The following is a 26,286-nucleotide window of genomic DNA, read 5'->3' as shown; positions in this document are numbered from 1 at the left end:
ATGTTAGAAATTGCAGATAGTAGGGGAAAAGTTTAGCAGGCTGTTAAAGCAACAGCTTCAACTATACATAATCTGATATTTTTCCAGTTGTATATCATTTTTAAAAACTAAAATAATTATCAAACACAGGAATGCTTTATTTCCCCAATCATGAAAATATGGACATGGACTCAGAACTGACCTTTTTTTCATTATGCTTCTGTTTGTTCCTGATTAATTTAATGTATTAGGGAGCAAATTCTAAACTCTCCCTGAAGCCTCCACTACTATTAACTTAAAATTAGATATATCTTGTATTCTTAGGCTGTCACATTTTTATCATATTAAAGTTATGCGATGACTTAGCAAGACTTTTCTAGAGCTTATTTGAGATGTCTTCATTCTTTATTGGGCATAAGGTGTTGGCTGCAGCGAAGGCTGAAGACTCTGACTGGGGTGTGCCAATGCTCCTGCTGAGACTTACACCTGGAGGTTCCTGGCTAAAGGGCCTTATCTCTCCACTCAGAGTGAGACCAATCACTACATCTGGGGTCACGAAGGAATTTTATCCCATGGTCTGATTGGCATAGACTATGGCGGGGTTTGCCTTTGTCTTTAATGGGGGTATAGCCCTCTTCCTGGGATCTCTTGAGCACGTATTAGCAGCCTTTACAGAAGCAGGGCATTGGTTTTACCTGTGGCAGGTTAAGGTGTTGTGTTGTCATGTTCTGTGTTGTGTCAGAATTGACTGTATAATTTTGCTGTGAGGACAGACAATAGATTTGTCTAAGATGGTTTGGATCGGGCTATTCCTGCCTCAGGGAGGAGGTTAGACTAGATGACCTGTGGAGGCCTTCCAGCCCTACTTCTCAATGGGTGCCTATAGACGTGCGGCGAGACTACTCCAACACGCTGTAATAACAGCACATTGGAGCAGACTCAGTTAATGGAGTCTCCTGAAGCATGGTAATCCTGCACTCCAGCAGACTTCAGAATCACATGTATCAATATCCCCACGCTGAAAAATGGCAGGGGCATTTTAACTAAAGCTCGTTTGATGAGCTTTAGTTAAAGCGCCCCCACAGCCATTTTTCAACACAGGGACATTAATACATGTGACAATCCAGGTGCTTTAATTAGAGCGGGTCTCAGAGCCACTCTAATTAAAGTGTCCACTCCCCCACCCCCAACTCCTGGAGCATGTCTATAAATGCCCTACGATTCTACATGTACCAAAATAACTGCATGGAAAAATATGTTCTGCTTACTGTTTACAAGATGTAATACCAGCCTACTTCTACAGAGACTATATTTAAAACTGGTTAGTTTTGTCTTAAATAACAGCATTACTTTCTTAGTAATATTAACTGATAATTACTAAGAATATGTAAGTCAGTATGTATTCCACATAGGGATATCTGGGGTTGTATTTTCATGTAATTTGATTTTAGGAAGCGTACCTTCTGCTGAATTGGCCTATCTGTATGGATTTATGCTTCTGGGTATATCTACACATCCACTTTATTGTGCCATAGACTAATTTCCTGCAGTCATAAAGCACCCCAGTCTACACTTGAAAAACTATTAGACTGCAACGAATTTTCACTGCCATAAGGTAGTACTGTTGGGTATGGTACCATCTTACTGCAGTGAAAATAATTGCTCTTAAATACACATGTAAACATTAACCCAGGCCGTACATTGTGCCCACTCAGCACAGGCAGCAGTAGGCCAGACCCCTGCCTGCAACCTAGCCACAGGGCTCTGTGTGGTTGGGCACTCTCATGCCCCAGCTAGCCCCTCTGCCATCCAATGCCACCTCCCAGAGCTCGTGGCTGATCCCCTGAACCTCCTGCCAGCCTGGGGCTGCTCCACCACTGAAACTGCTGTGGTCCCAGGCACAGCATCTGCACATGAGCCCTGGACCACAGTAATTTGCACATCTACACATGCCATTAAGGTGCCAGGATAAACTCTGACACAAAATCTATCAGAGTTTATCACAGAGCCTTAATGGCACATCTGGATGCACCCAGTGAGTATCTGGACTTACATTTTTTGCCCAGATAAATTACTCTGTTTGAAAATGTTTTGTTCTATATTGTTAATTGAATAAGTTGGCATTCCAGATAATTTAGTTTTTTAGCACTGAGAAGAAGGGAGTTCCTATCCCTCTATTCTGGAATCACCATAGAGAAGATTGTGTCAAATCTATATCCATGGGTTTGGCCCAAAGTATAAGATACAATACCTGATGCCCTAAAGGTATTCAAAGCACAACTCCTTCTATTTGAGTGATGGCTTACATTAATCATTGGAATATATATTTTTATATTTCTGGGATAAAAATTATTTTTGTTGTATAAAGTTTAAAATACTTGCACATCTGTAATAAAATGAACTTAGAATCTTAGAATTAATTTTCAAATATCTGGTTCAGGGTCACAGTATAAGGTGGCTGGATTTTAAAATTTTGATTTTCTGTTAATTCTGAAAAGCTGCCAACTGCCAACTTTTTAACAGGCTGAAATATATCAGTAGGTAAAATTCCTGGTTGAATTACATGTATGAATTTTGGTTTTAAAGTAATGTTAAATTCCAGGTTTACTCTGAAACAAGGAAAGAAGTGAATGAGTACAGCAATTCTATATGAAAAAAACAGAGAACAGCTAAGAAAGAAAGAGGGTCAACACTGTAAATAGTTGGAGGAGATGCAACAACTTGAACTAACCCTGAGGGTCTAGAAATGGAGTTGTGAATATTGGGAAATTACCTGAAAGAGGTTAAGTATACCAAATACCAAATTCTACAAAATCTAGAATCCCAAATCCAGGACATCTTCTTTAATTCAGATGTGGCATTCCAATGCTGCTTAACTACATACATTTTAAGGAATTGTAGCTAAATGTTTCTGCTGGCTGAAAATTGTCCTCTAAACGTTTGCGGGCAAAATTCTCTTTCTTTTTCAAGATCTGGCCCCTCAGAGTTCTTCTGTTAGGAGTGCTTGCACCTGCCATATGTGTTGCTTTTACAAAGGCCCACCCATCTCATTTTTCTATCTGTTTCTATCCTTTTCATTGTACTTACATTGCTTGCTGAAAAGTCATAAAAGGGTCTGTAGTCCCAGTGCCCATTAGTTTCTTTTTTCTGATCACTAGCACTGCCATTCAGTTCTATAGGAAGGCTTGTTCAGACCATCACTGCTTTCCAGAGGCGTGTTCAAGGTTGTCAATCTGTAGGGGCTTCATGCTCTGAGAATGCAATTTTCTGAGTTAAATTAAAAAGAAAAAATTCTAATCACTGTTCTGTCTCAGTTCTTGACAGAAATACTTGGTTTTTAAACAAGTCTCACTTACTGATGAGGAACAAAGCTGTGTCTTGTTTTGGTTTGTTTTTTTTTTAACCTTATGAAAAGAAGTAAAAAACAAAAGTCCAAGGCTGGGCAGGTATGCACTATGTTAGTGACATCATAATTCACTGCACAAGCAAACTTCTAGTGGCTAGTGATGTCAACTGCCAGCGCGTGGGAGATGCAGAAGGTGCCAGTGCAAGGGAAATGAAGCTTTATTCCTAGCTTTCCCTCACTTTTATTTTCCCATATTAAATTGATTACATATATTCAGATTATGATAATATTAAGTCGAACAATACTGTTAGTACATTAGTTTTACTTTCATTTTTCCATATATGCCTATTTGACTTCAAATCTAAGAATTGTTAGTTGCTGGCCTATTTTTCTTTCCTCTCATCCCTTCTTAGTATGAGAGGTAAAATTTCTCTAAGAACATCAAGACATTAAGTTTTTTGACTAACTCTTATCCTCATGTGACCCTTACCTTTTATCTTTAATATTTTGTTTTGGAGTCCAGAATAGAAACATTTAACAGTCTGAAAAAGCCACACACTGATTTTAGAAATATTTGATCAGCCCAGCTGTTACATTGCTGAAAAGTAGATATCCTTAGTGTTCGGTGTTAAGGATTTTCTTTCAATTTCTATGTGGACCATAGCCAGGAAAGAAATAACAGAATGAAGAAAGTAAAGAAGCCTTGTGAGGAGCCATTCTCTTCTTTTTGTAGTCCTCCACTTAGTGGCTGTGTTGTGTCTAATGCTTCGTGCAGAGAGCATGCACCTGGCAACACTGAAAGCAATTTTCCTTCACCTATATCATTTTCTGTTCCTGCTGTGAGGAACAGCTCTCATAAAAGGATTAATTTACCCTCAAATGGTTTAGACCTGGGATTAAAAAAGAAAACGCCTCAAGAAATAAAAGGTCTTGTGAATACAGTTCAGCGAATGGTAAGTATTGTCTCCTTTCACATGTATAAATTTAACATCCTCTTTATGGAAACTTTTGTGTTGTACTGAACTTGTTAAATGGAAAGAAAGTATCCCATTTCTGCAAAATACGAGAAATTGGGACATGTTTTTGTCTGCTTTGGTACCAGGTAATTATATTGCCTATGAAACATTCCCTGTTTAAAATTTCTTACATTTTTGGTGCCAAAATAGTTTTCCATATAAAGCAACCAGTCCATCAGAAAGGACCATTTAGTCCTTTATATACCATGAAATTGTCTATCTAATAGAAAATCTGTGACAACATTGCATTAAGGTGGAAAGATGAGTTAATCTATTATCTTTTTCTCTCATTTGTAGCAGCATGGTTCCTTTCCTTTTTCCCAGAAATTTTGCAAGTTTCAGACTTATAAGTGAAGACTAGATTTAAAATCTAAGTGCAGCTGATTTGAAAAAGTGACAGCAAAGAATTGCTAACCTTTCGATTCCTGTTCTCTGTTTCAGACAAATGAATAGTCTTTGTGAGTTCAAATGCTACTTAATAACCAGCTTCTTCCTATGGAAGTCATACTTTTTAATTTGCAAATCAGTGCATCTTTTATTAGGCTATTTAAAAAATAATCACTTATAAGAATGATGTATTTTCCAGCTGTCTTCATGTGATTTTGTGGATCTTTTCACTTGACTTCACCTATCTAGGACCTTTAGTGTTGAAAGATATTTAACATTAAGTCCTATTTAACATTGTACATTCTTAAATTCAGCCTTCACATCATCTTTATCCTCAGAACACAATTGCAAGTCCCTATTGTGATGTTAGACCTGATCCACACAAAGCATTTGCTGTGTGGTCATCTGGATATGCATTCATTCTTACACATTAAATGCTCAAATAGCTGTCAATTTTTGTTTAAAGTAGGAACCAATACTGAGTTAGTCCAAACTGCTTTAGCCTATTTGATTCAAAGGTGAATGGCACTAATACGTCATAAAGTCATAGAGAAGTAGGGCTGGAAGTGACCTCCAGAGGTCACCTTATCCATCCCCCTGCCTGAGGTAGGATCATCACTATCCAAACCATCCTACACAATCCATATTCTGAAGTCTACATAAGACTACAGTCAACCCTGACATAACAACAATACCCTAGCCTGCCACAGCTAAAGCAGGAGAATCACAGCAGCCAATGTCCTGCTTCTATGAAATTTTCTCAATATATGCTCAAGAGATACCAGGTAGAGGGCCATACCTCCCTGCTACAGAGGAAGAGAAAAACCCTCACAATCTGTACTAATCTGACCATGGAGTAAAATTCCTTTCTGACCCCAAATATGGCAATTAGTCTGACCCTGATTGGAGGGCAAGACTCTCTAGCCAGGAGCCTTTGGCTTTGGTCCCAACAGAAGCATTGGCATACCCAAGAAAATGGTTCAAAATAAAAGAGTTTGGTTATCCTTCCACTACTGCCCCATACTAAATACATTAGTCTTTTGAACTTGAACCTATTGCTTCAGGATTTGTATGATAAACTTCTGAAGGCCATTGCATCTGAAATGCTTTTTAAGCAGTCTTAAAATTGCATCTCTTCAGAACAGATTAGCATGGCTAATATGTCGTGCTTGATATAGCAAAGTCAGTGGAACGTAAATATTTTTGAAAAATTTACTTGTGTGGTCTTGTTGTTATTATAAATTACTGGTAAGGTTGGTGAATCAAATCTGACCCTTTCTTAGAAATTACAGGGGAAAAAAATTAACCAAGTCTTGGATTTAATTAATACAAGTATATAAGCCCTGATTCAGCAAAGCTCATGGATTTACCTTAAGCATGTTCTTGAACTCAATTCCTGTTAATCACAGCTTAACTAATGTGCTAAACTTTACATTCCATTGAAGTCAAGGTGTTCCACATTGCCAAGGTTAATACCTTAATTAAATTCACGTATACAAAATACTATAGTGATGTACTTCAGCTATGCCTGAATCAGGACTATGAAATTTTAATTATTTGTGCATTCTCAGTTGTATTCAAGAGTTTGTGCTCACAGTTTTGGAAAATGTTTTTTAAGTTTCAATCTATATTTACTTAAAATGTAATTTCTTTGAAGATGCATTAGAAACACAGATGTGTTTGTATTGTAACTTTGCCATTAAAATAGACCATACAAAAGATTATTTAATCCTATCTTTGCAAGGTATATTTTTTTATGGAACATATATATAGAAGAAAAATACCAAAAAAAACTTTTGCTTAGGCAAATATGCAGAACCTGTTTTATGTTAGTGAGAAGTGATGCTAAGGGAAATTATCTGATTCATTTTTCCAGTACTGAAGTATATAAGATGTTTTTGATTTAGATCAAAGAAGAGCACAGTGAAAAACAAAAACAGCTCTCTCAAGAAAAGAGTGCCAGAGCTCTTCAAGAAGGTATTTTAAATAACCACCTTCAGAGGCAGAAGGAAATGGAAAAAGGAACAAAAATAATGATAGCTAAGAGTTCAGAAGTAAGTGGTTTTCTGTTCACTTCAAGTAAAATTACACTATATTTATAGTAGGTAAGAGTGATATTGTAGCCGTGATGATCCAGAAATTATGTGAGAGGCAAGGTTTCTTAAGGTGATATCTTTTATTGGACCAGTTATGTAGTTGAGATAAAGTTAGACAGATTTTTGAATTCCTTCCTCAGGTCTATATAATGAAAGTAAACAGGAGGGTTTGGGGCAGGGGGGAAGGGAGTTATTTGGTTTGTTTTGGGTTTAGGGTTTGTTTGCTTTTTGGCTTGGTTTGTTTGGAGGTTTTTCCTCATGGCATTAACTTTAAATGACAAAATATTTTCCAGAGTATTTTGTTTATGAATATGAAATAGGTTTGCAATCCCTTTTTTTTCTTTTCACTTCCAACTTTACAGTCAAGGATTTGATAGATACTTCTCTCTAGAACTTAATAAAGTGTACTTATTTTGTAACGTAGGTAACACTTTCTCATCAAATTCTTCAGTTTTCTACTTGAAAATTATTTTAAAAACAAAATATTTTCTGTTGTTCTAATTGCTTTTAATTTGTTGAGAGTGAAGAGAAAATTAAGCTGCAGTATTGATCTGGCTTCTTTTCTGACAAGTATTATGGACATATTATTTGAAATTTCTGCTGCTATTTCCTAGAAAAATCATGGAGCAGGTCCTCAAGGAATCCATTTTTAAGCTCTTGGAGGAGAAGAAGGTGATAAGTAGGGCTGTGCGAAGCTTCAGTCCCTGATTCACTTTGGCAGAGATTCGGCCTGATTTGGTGGCCAAATCTCTGATTCTGAATCCAAATTGAACCCTTTAATCTCTCTAAATTGAATCAGAACCCTCCAAATTGATTCAGAGAGATTCAGTAATTCGGATATAGACACAGCTTTAGATGTTTTTTCTACAAACCTCAAGGTACCAGGTGGCTCATGAATGCTGCGATAATGGGGCAGATGAAGCGTCCCACAAGAGCACGGGGAACTCTCCAGTGCATTTGGCAGCAGACCCAGAAGTGGACCAGAAGCACTTCTGGTCCACTTCTGGGCCCGCTGGGGAACGCAAAGGGGGGGCACCTGCGGCTCGGGAACTGGTGCCTCCTAGGTCTGGGGGGGCACCTGGGGTCCCCCCGTGGCCAACTACTGAACTGGGAGGCTGCAGGGGGGCCCCCCACATGCTTGGTGGCAGACCCGGAAGTGGACCAGAAGTACTTCCAGACCACTTCCAGGTTTGCTGACAAGCACATGCCCCCCCGCCTCCCCTCAACACTCCTGTGGGACACTCTATCCAGCCCAGCATCACAGCATTCATGAGCCAGGCATGGTATCTCAAGGTATGTAGAAAAAACATTTAAAGCTGTGTATATGATCGAATTGCTGATTCTCCAAATCAGCATCAAATCTTCAAATTCAGATTTGGCCGAATTCAATTGGGGACAGTGATCTGAACCAATGAAACAAATCACTGACCCCAATTCAAGCTGAATCCAAATTCAAATTGAATATGGCCCATTTCATACACACTGAGTGATTAGGAACAATCAGCATGGATTCACCAATGGCAATTCATGCCTGACCAACCTGATTACCTTCTATGATGAGGTAACTGGCTCTGTGGATGCAGGGAAACCAATAGAGCTAAAGACAGACATTATGAATAAACTGGCTTAAGTGATCAGAAACTGGTTTATTCCTGTAACAGAGCAGACATTCAGTGCACATAAAACAGTTTGAAAATGGCTGAAAGCAGTTTGAGATAAACCTGGTTGAATGTTGTATCAGACTTAATTGATTTGGGTTAAAGCAGTTTATGCAATGTCTGACCCAGCAGCGACATGCTCTCTGGGCTGGGCAGAGCTGTCTGCTCCACAGCAGAGCTGGCACCTCCTCTCTGCTCCTTGGCTGCAGCTCCAGCAGAGATTTTCAGGCACAGCAAGATCTGCTGGCTTCCCCATGCCCCCCTCTCCCCTTCCCACCCCACTCACTGCTTAAGCAGAGATCCCTTCCTCCTCTCTCCCACAACATGGACCGTAGCCAGCATGTGATATGCTAGCTAATGCTGTGTAAGGAAGACAGGACAGTGTCCACTTAGGGCTTTCTGGAGCTCATCTGGTAATGTCCCTGCATTCCTTCCTTTGGAAAAAGCTGTTTAAGAAGAGCTTGAAGTAATGAGCAAGGCTTTGTTTTGTGATGGGATGCTACATGCTGATAACAGAGCTGATAAATGCTCTGTGATCAAGGGGGGAACCCCTCCAGCAATCAGAGTGTCTTGTCAGGGCCTGGCCATGGCCCCCTCAGCTCAGCCCTGTGGAAGGGAAGGAAGGGCTGCTCTAGGACACTCTGCCTTCTAGCCTGAGCCACTGCAGGCATGTGTCAGCATTTTTTCAGTCCAGAGGGAATGTCTGTACAGTTACAAAGTGATTTAGCCTAGTCAGGTTAGACTAACCTACAAAGGTTGAATCAATGCAGGCTCAGGCCAGTTTTGTTCAATATCTTCATCAGTGACCTGGAAGATGGCATAGAGTGCACCCTCAGCAAGCTTGCAGATGACACCAGCTAGGGGGAGTAGTAGATATGCTGGAGAGAAGGGCTAGGATTCAGAGTGACCTAGACAAATTAGAAGATTGGGCCAAAAATCACATGAGGATCAATAAGGACAAATGCGAAGTCCTGCACTTAGGATGGAACATCCCATTCACCAATACAGGCTGGGGGCTGACTGCCTGGGCAGCAGCTCTGCAGAAAAAGACCTGAGAGTTACAATGGAAAATAAGCTGAATATGAGCCAACATTGTGCTTTTGCTGCCAAGAAGACTAATGATATATTGGGCTGCACTAGTAGGTAAGTTGCCATCAGGTCAAGGGAAGTAATTATTCTATTCTATTCAGTGCTGGTCAGGCCACATCTGGAGTACTGAGTTCAGTTTGAGCCACCTTCTACAAAAAGGATGTGGACAAATTGGAAAGAGTCCAGTAGAGAGCAACAAAAATGGTTTGGGGTCTGGGGCACATGACTTAAGAGGTGAGGCTGAAGGAACTGGGCTTATTTAAATTGGAGAAGAGGAGACTGAGAGGGGATTTAATATCAGCCTTCAACTACCTGAAGGGAGGTTCAAAACAGTATGGAGCTAGACTGTTCTTAGTGGTGACAGATGAGAGAACAAGGCCTAAAGTTCCAACAAGGGGAGTTTAGGTTAGATATTGGGAAGAATTTTCTCACTAGGAGGGTAGCAAAACACTGGAACAGGTTACCCAGAGAGGTTGTAGAATCTTCATCCTTGGAGGTTTTCAAGACCTGGCTAGACAAAGCCATCAGTGAGATGATCTAGTTGGGGATGGTCCTGCTTGGAGCAGAGGGTTGAACTAGATGACCTCCAGAGGTCCCTTCCAATGCTAATTTTCTATGATTTTATGATTCCTGGTTTATTGATAGCACTGTGTAAAGCAGAAAGTCCACACCTTTTGCAGGTTTTAAATTTAACAAATTTGTTATGGAAGACACAGAGAAAATAAACTGAAAAATAAAGCAGTTTTCTAAAATTCCCTTTTTTAAAGTAACTTTTGATCATTTATTAATGAGATTATACAAAGTATCCTTCAGACTCGCAGGAAAAAAACTGTTTGGCACACATTATAATTTTTGAGTGATGGCATGGTTTCTGCTCATGATGCTTGTTTTGAATTAGACTATTTAGTGAAGGAAGACCAACTGGTAGTGATGACTTTGTTAACCTCCACAGCTAAAAGGAAATGAAGGAAATGAGAATCAGTTTCATTAACAAAACTAATCTACTACCTTTGATGCAAGAGGTGACAAATCTTATTAACAATACATAACATGTACACTCATCCTGAAAAAACAGGTTCTGGTCTATTACTGCACCATGTGAAAGTCTGGTAATTGAGGAATTCTTTGCCAGGTTTTGTGTAGGGATATTTATCCATGGTATGGAGCATTTTGCGCTAAGTAAATATTCAGGTGGAAATTGTGTAAGAGTGTTATGCTGACTGAAGGACTAGTGGTTACATACTAAAACTTCCAAATATGGGGTGAGAAACAGCAGAAAAATGTAACACTTTTCAGACTTTTAATATTCAAAATTAAAGGAAAGTATATTCATATAGAAATAATTAAAGAAAATAAAAACAGTAAATAGAGATCAATTGAAATACAGAACTAAAGAAATGGGAGATACAAGATTGTTCCTGATTCTGCCAGGGGGACAGCAACCATAAAGCATATTTTTAAGGAAATTTTTAATCCTTCAATTGTTGGTTTTAAAAAAAAGCCATGGATGAGATTTACTGCTTTGGTTGGGGTGACGTTTTATAGTTCTGAAATATGTATTTATTGGAAGATAGCATGAGTTCAAAATCTTTTCAGTAAATTAGATTGTAGTTTATGGCTAAGCTGTTTCATAAGTCATTCTTTGTTATTAAAATATCAAAATGTATTTTCATGTTTTACGCTTTAAATATATATTCATTATTTATCCTGTACATCCTTGTTTTGTGTTCTCAATTACTTAGGTACCTGACAACCATGACAGAGAAAAGGATTTGTTACACAAAAATCAGATGCTGCAAAATGAAATTGCTATTCTAAGACTGGAACTTGATCAGATAAGAATTCGGCACCAAGAGGAAGAAACTAAATATTTGAAAGAAAATGTGGCCTTGAAAGAAAAAAATGAAGGTCTTAAAAATGAACTAGAACTAAATGAGAAAGCTCTAACACAAACAGTTTTTCAGTACAACGGACAGCTGAATGTATTAAAGACAGAATCTACAATGCTGACCTCCAAAATAGAGGAGACAAAAGAAAACAAAGATAGGCTAGAAACAGAGCTTGAATCATTTCGTTCTCGTTTGAACTCGGCTGTTCAAGAGCTTGAACGTTGTCAAGCATCAAAAAGCGATGTTGAGCAGATGTTGCAAAGAGAGCATGATGAGTGGCTTCATTTGCAAGACAAGTTCAGTCATGACCTCTCAAATCTGCAAGAGACCAACAGTAACTTGTCTCAACAGCTTAATAAGGCTGAAAACAAAATTACTCATTTAGAAAATGAACTTCATCAAGTAATGCAAACTCTTAAAGAAAAAACCTTCCTTTTAGAGAGTGCTCAAAGGGGACTAAACCAGGCACAGTGTCAGGAAAAGGAACATAATCATGCTCAACAAATGGAAAAGGACCAGATAAACAAATATATTGTAAAACAGGAAGCAATGCAAGAACGATTGGCTCAGCTCCAAAGTGAAAACCTTTTATTCCAGCAGCAACTGGAAGATATGCGAAGTAAAGGGATCATCAAAGAGAAAGTAGTGAGTGATATCCAAGACAGATTTAATGATATTTCCAATAAGCTTAGAGCTGATACAGAAAAACAAGTGCATATGATAGAGGAAAGAAATCAGAAATTAATCACCAAATGCAATAATTTAAAAGAGCAAGTCTTTAAATATGAAACTGAGAAAGTTGAAAGAGAGGTAAGTATAAAAATTTCAAAAAAATTTGAACTTTATTCACCAAGTTCCTTTGTTTTGAACCATAATCGTTAGGGAAAGTAATAATTCTAACTTATTTACACAGAAATATACTGTCTATTTTTCTGTCCTGGGGGGCTCCTGAGGCTGCAGCCACAGCAGTTCCTCTGTGCAGAGCCTGACTGGCAGTGGGCCAGGCTGGACCAGGCTGGCTTCACTTTTCAGAACCATGCGTTGGCCGAGTGTGCATTGCTCCAGGATTTTTTCTGTGGATATTCTTTGACCCCTGGATATCCAGGGGAAACAAGTGAGAAAGAGGAGTATTAAAGAATATATGTAAGTAACAGAGCAAGAAAAAAAGTGGTTTAACACAAGGCACAGTACATAAGGGATTGAGCTGAGTGAATACAACCAAGAGTAGTTTTAGGTATAGTTTGTAATTATCTGGCAGAACAGTGATTTTGATATTGACAATATCCCTTTGGACTATTTTGTCATTTTTCTCATGCTTTTTTAATATAAAATCTAAAGCCCCATCTACATATTACACTTAAGGCACGATTAACAACCACTTAATCACACTTTAAATAGTCACCCAGCCCCACATTCAGTCAATTAATGACATAATAAAAAAAGGAATAAGCTACAAACTTATAACAAAAATATGCATTGGCAATATGTAGGGGATGCATGCCAGTGCACGTGTACCTCCTGAGATTGGCCATGTACCCCTGGAAGCACCAGCTGCAAAACTGGAAGTGCTAGTGGATGTTCACCTCCAGTTTTGCCAGTTTAGCCGCTGGTGGTTCCATGCTCGGCCGCTCCCGCTCCTACCCTCTCCACATCTGCAACTGGCTGCAGGGTTCCCCCCATCAGTGATCGGCCATGGAGGTCCTCCCCGCATTGGCTATCTAGTGCCCCCCCAACTCAGGAGGCACCAGTCACCCATGAAAATATGTGTGATAACTTTGTAACTGCTTCGTAGCATGCATGCAGAGACGACCATAGCAGGGTGCGGGGCACAGGGCAAAACAGCCTGTGCAGGGCCCAGATGTGAAGAAGCTGTCAGCAGGGGTTGGAGGGGTGGCGAGCAGCCAGATGCAAAGCTGGCAGCAGTGGCAGCAGCATAGAGTCACTAGCACTAGGCAGGCCCTGCACAAGGGGCCATAGCCACTCTGCCAAGCTCCACGGGGCCCCCCAAAGAATGGGGCCTGAGGTGATCGCCCTGCATGCATGCTATTAATTGAACATGTGGCCATGTCCGGGAGCTCCGCCAGCTGTTCAGAGCTCCCAGCTGAGGGGGCCACGTGCACTCCTGAGCCTGGGAGGTCCCAGCTGACAGGGCTTCCAGCTGCAGTGTGTATAGGGCATCCCATGGCTAGGAGATCGCAGCTGCTGTGGTCTCCCAGCTGCAGAGTGCTAGGAGCCCTCCTTGTGGCTGGGCAATTGCAGCAACTACAGTCTTCTAGCTGCAGGGATATGTGAAGCCCACCTGCAGCTGGGAGCCTGGGTCAGCTGATAGGGTTCCCACATGCAGAAGCTCATGGCAATAAGGTGTGATAGGATCTAATGTACAATCCACACAATTGCACCTCCTGCCATATATGTGCGGAGGGGCTCAAAAAATCATCCATTCTTAAGTAGCTTACTGCCATAGGTTGTGGTAGTTGGGGTAGATTTCCACCTTCATAGACAAAGGTGCTTTACAGAGATATATAGCATAAGCTTACATAGGCAGAGGGCTTACTTCATAGGTTGTAGGGCCACTTGGAATCTGCAATGACACTGTGAAGTTGCATTCTGTTACTTACATCATGATTCCAGATTTTGAGCATGTCAAATATGTGAAAGTGCTGCCTAATGAGCCATTTGTCAGGGCTAATTAAAAAAACCCAAAATAATTAACCCCTAGCTGGGTTTTCAGTACTTTATCTTGGAGTCTCTCTGGTTGTTGTGGTGGTGGTGGTTGTTGTTACTTCATGTTAACGTGTCACAACAATCAGTTCCTTCAAAAGTTTTTAAAAATAATCCGAGTGACTGTTTTTTTGTCCAGTCTGATTGTCAGTACAGAAAGTTCTATGTTATTCCAAAATAAGTTTCTTGGAAAGCCTGAGTATGGTATTTTTATGTGGCATGTACTTTTCGAAAGGTATCTCAGAGGGGCTTAAACATTACTGCCTCTTCTGTGACCCATTATGTGGGAAAAAACCTAAAGAAAGGAACTGTTGAGAGAATGCAAATATGAAGCAGCAATAAACCAAAAAGGGCACTCATTTTTCTGAACACTTAATAGTCCTGCAATGTGTCTTGGCAGGGAATATACTAATGATATGGTGTTTGATTTAGAAAATGTGATTCTCAAGTCTTATTTTTTAAACTTTATACCAAAAACCCCAAAGATGCATTCAGTAAATTTCCTAGGAAAACTAAAATGTTTAGCTCATTTTAACCTCTCAAGAAATTACAGTCTTCATAAACTGGCACCAATTGTCCAGCTGCTTCTTACTGACTAAAGTGGGTGAAGTAGTGTGCTGCTATTACAGGGCCTCTCTAGCAGTTACAATCATTTAGCATTCAATACACTCCTAAACAAGTCAGTTGTGGGTTTTATTTCAGTTCACAGGTTTTATATCCTGATCTAGCCTCTTCATACTAATTTATGTATCCTTTCTCAATACTAACCTGAAGATATTTCATTAGGGGATGGTAAGACAACTGCAGCAAGAACTTGCTGATGCTCTTAAAAAGCAATCAATACCAGAAGCTTCACTGGAGGCTGAAACACGTTATCAAAACAACGTAAAAGAGGACAAAGTACACTTCCAAAAAGAAATAAATGGGATTAAATCCAAGGTACGCCAATGCTAGACAAACTAATAGATCTGCAGTTGGTTTGTTTTTGCAAATAACGAAAGCCACAGAATATTCTGATTGTTTTAAGAATATTATTTAATAGAATTGGCTTCCTGTATTAGGTTATATTACTTTGTCATAAACAGAAAGGACTGTATTATATCTCAATCCATAAAACTAATGAAGTTTCTCTGCGTAAAGTTTCACTTCACAGAATGCACAATATTCTTGTACTCAAAACATCAAGATCAAAATCACAATAAGAAAGCTCATTTCTATTGCAACTAGAGTACTACAAATTTTCTTAACAACCCCATGCCAATTTGGTAACCATGCCAATTTGATGTTGATGGCATAAGGGGTGCAAATCACTTTTCCTCCAGTTGCTACTTTGTAGTGAAAGAAGTTATGCTCATGCTAGAAACAGCATTTATAAGCTTTGAAGGGACACTAAAACTTGTCTAAAGATGTTTGGCTATAAAAGATCCCACAACACTTGAAGCCTTGAAGGAAGCAAAATGCAGAGTCCTATGTCGTCTTCCAAAATTTGTAAAATTAAAATAATTGAATAGTTTAATTGGGTTCCAGCTTTTAAAATAAGTGGGACTTCTGCCTGTTGTAAGCCAGCATTAGCTATGGCTAAAACATAATGGTCTCAGAAATGTATTTTTCTTCTTTTAAACGTTAAAGAAGATCTGTTTTTCTACTTTGAGCAGAATTGGAGTAATATATTTTACTTGTAACAGCAGCTATATTAAAGAGCTTATTATTTGAATCTTACAAGCTGCAAATACTGCTGTACATGTGAACTCATGTAGTGAGAGTATTTCACTATTCTCCTTTCTCAGTCATTGAAGACCATACTATCATTCTCTTCGAGCACACCTACATGAGATATTAGCTGACTATTAGCTCCACAGCAAAAATGTCACTGTCTACACATGTCTATTAGGTTGCAGTAGACTAATAAACACCACTGCAGAGTAGTCCAGCTAATAGTACTATCCTGCAGTAGTGGTATTTCATGGTCTGCAGCGCACCTGTAGACATTGACAGAGCTGGCTAGAGCGCATGGGTGCTTCAGCATGTGCCTAGCTGGCAGGCAGCCCTTGTGCAGAAGCAACCTTGTGCCCCAGCCAGCTGCTCCATGGCACATGGAGCCCCAGGGCTGTTCTGATGGGGCTCCATGTGCTGCAAAGTGGATGGCTGAGGCACAAGGGTGCTTCAGCATGGGACTAGTGGACAGGAAGGTGTAAGAATTTTATTACTATCAAGGATTATGGTAGAAGCTTTTCTGACGCACTTGTTGTGTCTGCAGGATTCTGTAGAAAAACAAGGGTAGCAAAACTGCTGAGAGGGTTTCACGTTAGATCTCACCAGTAGCTTTTTGCATATTAAACATCTCCACCAATGTGTCGATAGTTTGTTGTTGTTGTTTGGGGGGAGGGGGGGTTATTGTCTCAGATAGTTACCTGAAAATCATTCTGGTTTTCAATTTGAAGAGGAAAGGCTTGTTAGGGTGGACTAGAGCATGGGCAGTCAGTCCAAGGGGCATGGTAGGACAGGGGTTACCATGGTGAGAGTTGAGGTCATGCTCAGTATCAGTCACAGTCTGAGGCATCAAGCTGGGTCATCAGATCTGTTCGTGGTCAAGGCAAGCTTGTTGGTGTAGCCAGGAGGTCCAAGCCAATCGTTATTAGTATGTTGTTGTCAACCTTCTAAATATCATTTGAAATTCATGTTCAGGATAACTTGTGATTTGGAAAACCACCCACAAGCTGAGAACCTCTCCAAATGTGAAAGGTGATGTGCTTCTCTTGGGAAGCTGTATACATGATATAGTAGACTGTAGGAGTCATAGATCCAAATCATATTTCACTTTAAGTGCTTAAAGCCATAGACAAACATTACATTAGTATCACTACAAACACTTGTAGCTCTACAGATGTCAAGGGGATAGACATGCATGCCTCCTAAAGCACTGCAAAAATGGTAGAAGGTTTATAGAAGTATTCCTGCTTGAAACGAATCTCAGACCCCCTATTTCCCAAATTACTCTCTTCTTCCTCCTTCCCTCTCTCCAAAGCATAAGGGAGGGAGACTGCACAATGGGGAGGCCACCTGGGGCACTGGTGCTGCCACAATGCAGTGGGAGAGTGTCTTGCAGCATGGGGTTCCACACAGTGTGTCATGGTGTGCAGCCTATGTGCCATGCGGCCCGCAGGGTGTTTGGCTAGGGGACATGCAGCCTATATGGTGTGGGCCAGAGGGCATAGGGCCCCCGAATACTCAGAATTTGGACAACCCTGTGTTAGATGATATGTTTGAAATAAAAGAGTTTACTGTATTTCCTGTCACATGATTATTCATTCTCTGATTCTGCTGAGGTCATTAATTAACTGAATTCCATGATGATCTGGATTTAAGCATAAAATGGCAATGTTTTTGTTTACATTTCCTAAAATAGGAAACTATGAAGATACTTCCTCTTCCGGAAGCCCCACTTCCCACTGGGATTTGGGACTGATGATTCTGATTTTTTTAAGCTAGTTAATTAATATTACTTTTAGAACATTTAGCATTTTGATTAGTGTCCGTGATGAGGGTACTGGGAGTGCCAAAATCCTGATATGCTAACTGGTCCTACTACCTCAAAGAGAGAAAAGAAGAATGCATACTTGTTTCAATCCAAACAGAAGTACAATCCAAAATCAATTTTTAGGTATGAACACACCAGTTTGTTTTCTGCCTTTAGAAGTAATGAAGACCATCCTGGATATGCACAGTCTGTCTTCATACACATGCAGACAGCCCCAATCACAGTGTGGGAGCCAAGAAAATACAGAAAAAAAATAGAACAGTTATTAGTAAACAAACAGTAAATTAATAACTTTAACAACATTGAATATCTCACCTGTGTCTGCCTCCTACCCGTGAATGTATATTTAACATAGCTTAAAACAAAACATCACAATTTTAAATTATGTTCCAATACCTTTGTCAGGAATGTAAGATTCTGCTTCCTTTAGGACGTGACTACATGTCACCCTACAACGACACAGCGATACGCCATGGTGCCGTATGGCGTGGTACAGTGAAGTAGCAATCACGTGGGTCTACATGTTATTGGCAGCTACATCGCTGTAGTGGTGAAATCTAACTGTGCACCATGCACGGTTACCACCCATACTGCACCGTGGCTTACTACTTCAATAGGAAGTAGTAAAACACAGAGCCATAGCAGTGTTACCATATGGCAATGTGTAGACAGACCCTTCTATCCACAAATGGTACATGTAAACTGTCATTAAATTATATCTAGTAATATGTATGTATTTTTCTTTTTGAAAGTTTGAAAGTGAAAGGAAAAAGGTGAAGAAGCTATTAGAGATAAAACAATCGGTGGAAGCCCAGCTGGATCAAGAAATGAAAAGAAACAGTGAACTGCAAAAAAAGTATAATGAGTAGGGGTCCTTGATCACTTTTAAAAGTATTAAGAGTGAGCTAAAATTTGACTTGGTCCAGTTTGCTTCATTTTAACTGAAAAAATCTTGTACATTACCATGTACATACTGTTAATGCTCAACTATTAAATCTTAAAAATTGTTTATTTAATGACACATCTTTATACTGTATTTATTCATATACCACATGCACAGCATGCCTGACAATAGCCCTCCAAAATCAGGTACATGTCTTAAGTGAGGAAACTGATTTCTGTACTGGAATGGAAGTGTGGGCATGCTGGAAGGGCTGCCGGGAGATGGCTCTACTGGGCTCTTTGCCATATAGAATACTGATCGAATCCACTTTTCAGTGTCACTCACCCTCTCACAGAAGGTCCAGAATTAGAGTTTTAACCCTCTCAGCCTCTAAGCAGCCAAAATCTGCTGGCCATTTGGCAGTGGCTAGGAAAAGGTTTAGCTGTAGAGCAGTAGCAAGAAGGTGAGTGACTCTGAGTGGACTCTGCCCCTCCTCCATGTGGACAGCATTCTGCCCAGGGTGGAAAGCCCAGTCTGTGGGAAGTAAGATTGTGGAAAAATCTTTTTTTCTTCATTCTGCCTTCCCAAAATAATGTGTGTGACTTATCTGGGGTGTATAGTATGAGAGTAAATGTCCACTTATACAGCCAAGTGCCCAATTACAGAATAGCGTAAAATGCATTGGGCTGATCTATTGTGCCATGCAGTTCTCTCTCTGATAGGAAAGCACAGAGCACCTGACTCCCTATACCTGCATACAGACATCCAGTATTGTTTAATATCCTCATTAATGATCTGGACTATGGGAATGAGTGCGTTCTTAGCAAAATTATGCATGAAACCAAGTTGGATGGAGTTGCAGACAGTCTGGAGGCTAGGGCTGTGATCCAGAATTACCTGGATAAACTGGAGAAATAGCCTGCGCTCAATCAAACGAAATTCACTAGGGACAAGTACAAACTCCTCCATTTGGGACTGAATAATTGGATGCACAAATGCAGACTGGGAAATGATTAACTAGGCTGCAGTACTGCAGAGAAGGACCTGCAAATTACAGCAGACCATAAGTAAGCCAACAGTGTGCTCTACCTGCAAAAAGGCCAACACCATAGTGGGTTGTACCAACAGCAGTGTCTATTGCAAATGAAAAAAAGTAGCTCTTCCTCTCTGTTCCGTCCTAGTGAGGCCTTACCTGAAGCATTGTGTGTAGTTTTGGGCCCCACATTTCAAGAAGAATATGACCAGATTGGAAAGTCCATCAGAAAGCAACAAAAATTACTAGGGACCTGGGAAGCACAACTTTTAAGGAATGGCTGAAAGAACTAGGGTTGTCTCGTTTGGAGAAGAGAAGATTGAGGGAGGATCTGATAACAGTATTTAAATACCTAAAGAGCAATTATAAAGAGGATGAGTTTATTTGTCTTTCCATTGTATTTGCTATGCAGAATCAAGAAACTTCTAAAAACAGATAAGAAGAATTTAAAAGAATATGAAACTACAGAAAGTGAGTCGCAATTTAGTTTCCAAGGAGAATTGAAGAACAAATATTCTGAAATGGATAGTGAAGTTAGTAGATTAAGAACAAAGGTAAGTTCTGTTGCTTGAAATTTGACATTCTGTGTCCCTTTTAGAACTGGGACTATATTATAATTGTGTTTTTGTTCTTATAGGAGGCAGGGTAGATTCACACCCCCAACCTGCCTTTTTCCTGCCTCCTCCCTGACTTCAGAGTAACACAGTTAACTACCTCTCTTGGTTCATATAACTATTGACTTTTAAGAAAACTTTCAAGTAGTTGATATGTCCTTCTGTTCAGCCACTAATATACTGTGAACAGAAGTTTCTTTTACGGAACAGCTATGACTGAAAGGCACATCATATTACAATCTCCCCATATATTGCCTCTGTAATTCTAGTAGAAGATCAATAATAAATGTAGACTTACTGTAAGTACAGCTTTCAAAAAAGAATTATGGGTAAATATTTTTTCACATGGACAGCTTTATCTGTACTGAATACTAAATGGCTAATTCATTTACAACAGAATTAATAATATAACATTAAGACAGTGGTAAATTATTTGCTGTATAAATGTGGCTGTCTTCAAGACTACATTTTATAGCCTTGCCTTTTCACATTAGTGTCCCAATACAATCTGTCTGTTAGGGAATCCACAATCAATCCTTGAGTCAGCAGAAAAAGTGGTCCATAGGCTATGGAATTTGCTGTATTTTCTCATATACAACACACCCCAAATACGTTATTTATTTTTAAAAGGCAGAATGAACCAAAAAAAAAGTCTTTCCCTGAGAATAATGGTAAATATAGTATTTTCCCAGGGAACAGAGGCAGCTGCAGTAGGATAGGAGCAAAATATTGTGGTTGCTCTGCTGCTGTACTCTACCATATCTGCAGGATGAGGCAGGCGCTTCTGGCTCAGTCAGATTGACCAGCCCCTCTTCTCTTCTCAAACTGAGCACCTCTCAGGTCAGCTGAGTACCCAGTCCTAGGCAGCTGCACCTCTAGAGTCTTAAGTAACCATATGAGAAATTTTCTAAAAGTTCTATCTTTAAAGAACATTTAAACTAGTTTTTGTTCATTTCCCATATAACACTTCTGAATTGTAAAAAAAAAAATTATTGATATTTTTCACAGACGTTCACAGAATTTAGAAGATGTTGAATTCCATTTGATAATTTGATAGTTTTGGGTTTTTTTCAATGTGTGCAGATAGAGAAACTATCCCAACAGCTGGAGATAGAATCAAAAAAATCTATGCAGTTAGAACGCGCAAATCATGATCTGCAAGATCAGTTGTCTTCTATGAACATACTAAGTAAGAATCATGAAAAGCTGCAGAAGAATAAATGGCAGCTGGAGGAAGAAGTTGCAAACCTCAAATGCCAAGTAGAAATGAATACGATGAAACGCAATCAAATAGAACAATATAAAAGAGAAATTGAAGAGAGAGCCAGACAAGAAATGAGACAAAAACTAGGAGAAGTCAATTTATTTTTGCAGGTTAATATAGTTACTACTTGTTATTTCATATAAGATTTGTGTTCATTTTACATTCGTTTTATAACTGAAAACATTATTTTCAGATGTTTCTAGTATAGTAATTGGGGTACTGGAGACACATGAAAAAGAAAAAATACAAAGAAAAGAAAATTTGGACACAATTTTTTATTCCTTTCCTATAGTGCCACCCCACTTTTTTTTGACCATGGAAATGAGTCCCAGCCTGTCTACCATGTAGAAGAATAGTATTTTAAAGCCTTACCAAATAACGTTTTTGTTCTCTGTGGGTGCATCTACACATCGCTGTACAGCAACATTGCTACAGCACCATGCTTTAGTGCTTCCTTTTGGGCAGTAACTGCCCATAATGTGCCATATGCACAGCGCATGGTTAGAGCCACAACAGCGACATAGCTGCCGATCATGTGTAGACCCATGTGATTGCTATGTCACCATAGTGTGCTGTACAGCAACATAGCACGTTGCTATGTTGCCATAGGGTGACATGTTGACATGCCCTATATTTATTTTATAGACCAGAATAAGCTTCCCTCCTCCCCTATTCCTTAGGGTATTATTCATCAGCTCCTAGAAGGAGAGAGAAATCGGGGGATATTTAAGAGGATAAAGTTTCTTACATTCTTTCTGAGTATATGCAACGGGATGCATACATGCTTTAAGTGTCATTGCTACTCAAACTTTACATGGCAGATGATTATATACCTAAATTTGTTATTCTAGGCTAGGTACAGATGTTAGACCTATCTCACTTTAAACAGGCAGAAAGTGCGCTAAATCTATAACTGAACAAATATTCATGGCTTTTAGAGTGCTTCAAAAATAATGGATTGCACTCTCAGTTAACTCTCAATGATACCATTAAAGTGTTTTCTGTTAGAGCGTTTTATCAAACATCTGTGCCAGATTCCATCAAGGATTAACTTAGAATGCGACCAGGATCCTGGTTTTCTCCATTTAAAAATTGAAAATTCTCTGATTAAACCTTCACAAATCTGTGTTTTTCCATGATTAAAATGTAATATCACTATATATACAGGTATCAGTTGAACACAATGCTTTATTGATATATTTACAATTTTAAAGCAGTTTGGAAGCCTACCAGTGCCTCCATCATTATAGTAAAATAAACTCTAAATACCTGTAAATTTTGGTGTTTTACTTTGGGTTTTTTATCATGGAAAATCAGAGCTCCCCCTGCTCCCTTTGCTCACCAGGATGTAGGCCCAGCTGCAGCTGCCCCCACCTCCTCTGCTTTGAGGCACTGAGCAGTCCTGATATGCAAGTGCCCTGCCGCTGGTTCATGCCCATGCTGGTGCTCCTCACTCCCAAACCACAGCCCCCTGGCCCTACCAGTGATCCTCACTCCTAATCCACAGCCCATTCCTTCCCACCCCGCTAAATTTACCTGCAGGTAGCTACAGGAGTGGTTCTCCACCACTGCCTAGCTACCACATGCATGTGCCCCCTCCCTGATCATCATCTTCCAGTTCCCTGCAGCCCTCCCTGGAACTCTGCCAGTCTGCAATGGAAAACCCGTGTTTCACACGCATTTCTCCTTTAAAGGGGAAAATCCATGTTTTTCCAAAGCAAACAGAAAACCCAGATCCCTAGCGATCACCATCCCAGGTGGCATTGTGCAGGGCTGCACTCTAGGTCCTGTGCCCTGCCTGAGTGCCAGGTTGGCTCTGGCCCCCCCAGCTGTCACTAATCTGAGTCAGTGACAGCCTCTGATCCCAGCCCCATACACAGCCTGGCCTGGGGAGGGGAGTGGAAGGGGGGTTTCTGTACTCACAAATGTCCCAGCCCCACTGTGCACTGCAACCCAGCCGGGTGGGGATGCAGGGGAAGGAATCCAGGAACTCTCTCCCAGCATCCACATGGCCCAGGTCTGTGCAAGAGAGAGGCTCCATTTCGCCAGGCTCCTGGCTGCAGCTGGGGAAATGGAGCCTCTGTGCTGTGCAGACCTGGCCCATGCCTGCAGGCCTGCAGGAGACAATCCACATGGCAGAGAGGCTCTGTTTCCCCAGCTGCAGCCAGAAGCCTAGGGAACTGGAGCCTCTCTACCTCCTCTCCACCCCCGCAAAGCTTGTGGGCACAGATTTTGGTTGGGAGCTTGCCTGGTTCCACAGGGCAGAGAGGCTCCATTTTCTGCACCCTCCCCCCCCCCTTTCCCCACAGCAATGACAGCAGCCAGTTGGCAGGGGGTTGGGACTGGGAAGAGGGCCCCCACAGCTGCTCAGGGATGGCCAGGTGCTCAGCTGCTCCCACAGCTTCATGGAAACACCCGAAGGCTGCTGGCCACAGCCTGTGCGATCAGGGTCCAAGCTTCCTCCACCAAATAACACTTGTGTGTTCAGTTCTGTCCTGATGCATTCCAGAGTGCTTTGAATAAAGTGCTCCACTTAAAGCATTTCCATCTTGGGTTTCTTCAATGTCTGTACTTAGCCCTAACATTTTCAGTTCCTAATAATTATTCATTTTCTGAAAGTAGTCTAATATTATAGACTACTATAGCCTACTCCTCCCCCGCATCAGGTCTGGGCCCACTCCTCCCTTCCCCCTGCTGCTGTGGTGGGGGGAGGAGCTGGCCTGGCCAGGGGTAGGCCGAGGCTCCATCCTCACCTGCTCCCTACTGTCTGTCTGCCTGTAATGCTTTACTCGCACTCTTATTGGCTGACAAACAGCCAGTCAGAGTGAGAAGAAGAATTCTGATAGAAGGCAGCCTGCCGCCTTGATGGTGGGGACACAGGGGACACAACTGGCCTTGACCCCTCCCACCCCCGCCCTGCTTCCTGGTGGTGGCAACAAAGCGGATGGAAGTGGGGGATGAGACCAACCCCCCACCCTGCTCCCTGCAGGTAATGTGGTGGGGGGGAGTCGGTCCCAGCCAAATGCGACCTGAGTGGGGGAAAAGCCAGCCTGCTGCGGCAGGGGGGCAGAACAGCGGGCCTGGCCCGACACAGTCATGGCAGCAGCTGGGGGAGGGAAGAAGTGGGCCTCCTCCCCACCTTGGGCCTGGGCCCACTCCTCCCACACCCCCTCCCCCGCATCAGCCCTGAGCCCACTCCTCCTGTCCCTGAGTGGACCCAATTGTGGGGGGGAGGAGCGGATGTGACATGGCATTGACAGTGGGGCCAGGGGAGGACTGGGCCCAGACCTGACACTGTGGGGGAGTGAGCCTGAGCAGGGGGAAAAGCTGGCCCATTGCAGCAGTGATGGGGACGGTGGAGTGGGCCTAGCCCAGCCCAACCCAGCCCAACACAGCAGCTGCAGGGGATGGGAAGAAGCAAGCTTCCTCCTCCCCACCCCTGCTCCTCTGTGTTGGTCCCAAGCCCACTCCTCCCATCCCCCCATCACCACCGGGTCAGCCCAGGCCCACTGCTCCCCACCCTGTCATGGCAGCCTGGCTTTTCCCCACCTTCAGGCCCACTCCTCCCCCGCATCAGGTCTGGGCCCACTCCTCCCTTCCCCCTGCTGCTGCAGCGGGGGGAGGAGCTGGCCTGGCTGGGGTGGGCCGAGGCTCCGTCCTCACCTGCTCCCTACTCCCCCCCCAATCATTCTTGATGGGCAATTGGATAGTTATATGCATGAGATCATAAGTTAATTGGAATTCTGGCACTAGCACTGGGGTTGGAGCTGCAATTACACTGCCATCTGCATACCAGATTTGATATAACAGAGGCCTTGATAAGGGATTTTCTTTCTAAGCTGAAGTCACTCTTTTGTGTAGTGATTTCAGGTTCTTCCCTGCATTATTGTTGGCACTAAGGGATAGTAGTTACCTACCTGAGTAAATTGATGTATTTAAATTGGGGATGAGAATCTGACCAAGAGAAAAATTTCCCTTTGCCTTTCAATTTATTAGGATAATATTATTTGCTTTAGACACAGGCAGCTTCCCAAGAGAAGTTAGAACAAATAAGAGCAGCTAATAATGCTTCCCTGAGAAACCAACTGGAGCACAGAATTAGAGATCTGGAATCTGAGCTTGCTAGAATAAGAAACACCCAGCAAGACAGCATTTTTCAAAAGGAGTCCACCCAGACAGAACTGGAAAGGTACAAAGACCTGTATGCAGAGGAATTAAAAATAAGAAAATCCTTAGCAAGTAAATTGGAAAGGTAAATCAAAACCTTTATTTTAAAACAAATGATAAACTGTTCCTTTTTTCCCCCTTTATTATATTTATCTCCTAAAACCCCTCACAGCTGGACCTACTCAATAAGATCTGCATAAAGACTGGCCATTTGTAGAAGCAATACATTTTCCAGTTAGTAATGGGTAACTTCATTTAATAGTTTATATGTAATAGAAATATCATTTATTTTTATAGAGTGTAATTTTTTTTTTCAATTTCATTGGGTATGTCTTCTGGCTGTAGTAATTTCTTCTTTGTTCATGGTAAGAAAGAAATTGTGTTTCTTGTATTACAAGCCCAAATCCATATTTCAATATATAAGTTGAGTTTTTAATAAATAGGCTTACCCTGTGAGGTAATGAGAGGCAGTTTATCTCCCAGCACTTCCCAGGAGCAGCCTTCATTGAAAGTTTCATAGTTTCTAGGGTTGGAAGGGACCTGAGCAGATCATTGAGTCCGACCCCCTGCCATGGCAGGAAAGAGTACTGGGGTCAAATGACCCCA

At 41.1% G+C, this 26,286-nt stretch overlaps 1 protein-coding gene across 1 annotated transcript; it reads left to right on the top strand.

Moving 5' to 3' along the window:
* The first annotated feature begins 3,427 nt into the window (after positions 1 to 3,427).
* On the top strand, positions 3,428 to 21,656 carry LOC109315989 (ankyrin repeat domain-containing protein 26-like). Its single transcript, XM_019543954.1, has 8 exons — positions 3,428 to 3,518; positions 4,214 to 4,278; positions 6,636 to 6,782; positions 11,314 to 12,270; positions 14,968 to 15,120; positions 18,472 to 18,575; positions 20,048 to 20,189; positions 21,333 to 21,656. The coding sequence occupies exons 1-8, from the start codon at positions 3,428 to 3,430 to the stop codon at positions 21,654 to 21,656; spliced, it is 1,983 nt and encodes a 660-aa protein (XP_019399499.1).
* Positions 21,657 to 26,286: the final 4,630 nt, after the last annotated feature.

Source organism: Crocodylus porosus, unplaced genomic scaffold (genome assembly GCF_001723895.1).
Source record: "Crocodylus porosus isolate Cpor-Errol unplaced genomic scaffold, CroPor_comp1, whole genome shotgun sequence".
NCBI classification, from domain to species: Eukaryota; Metazoa; Chordata; order Crocodylia; family Crocodylidae; genus Crocodylus; species Crocodylus porosus.
The sequence above is the reverse complement of the archived record's forward strand: the minus strand, read 5'-3'. Positions and strand labels throughout refer to the sequence as shown.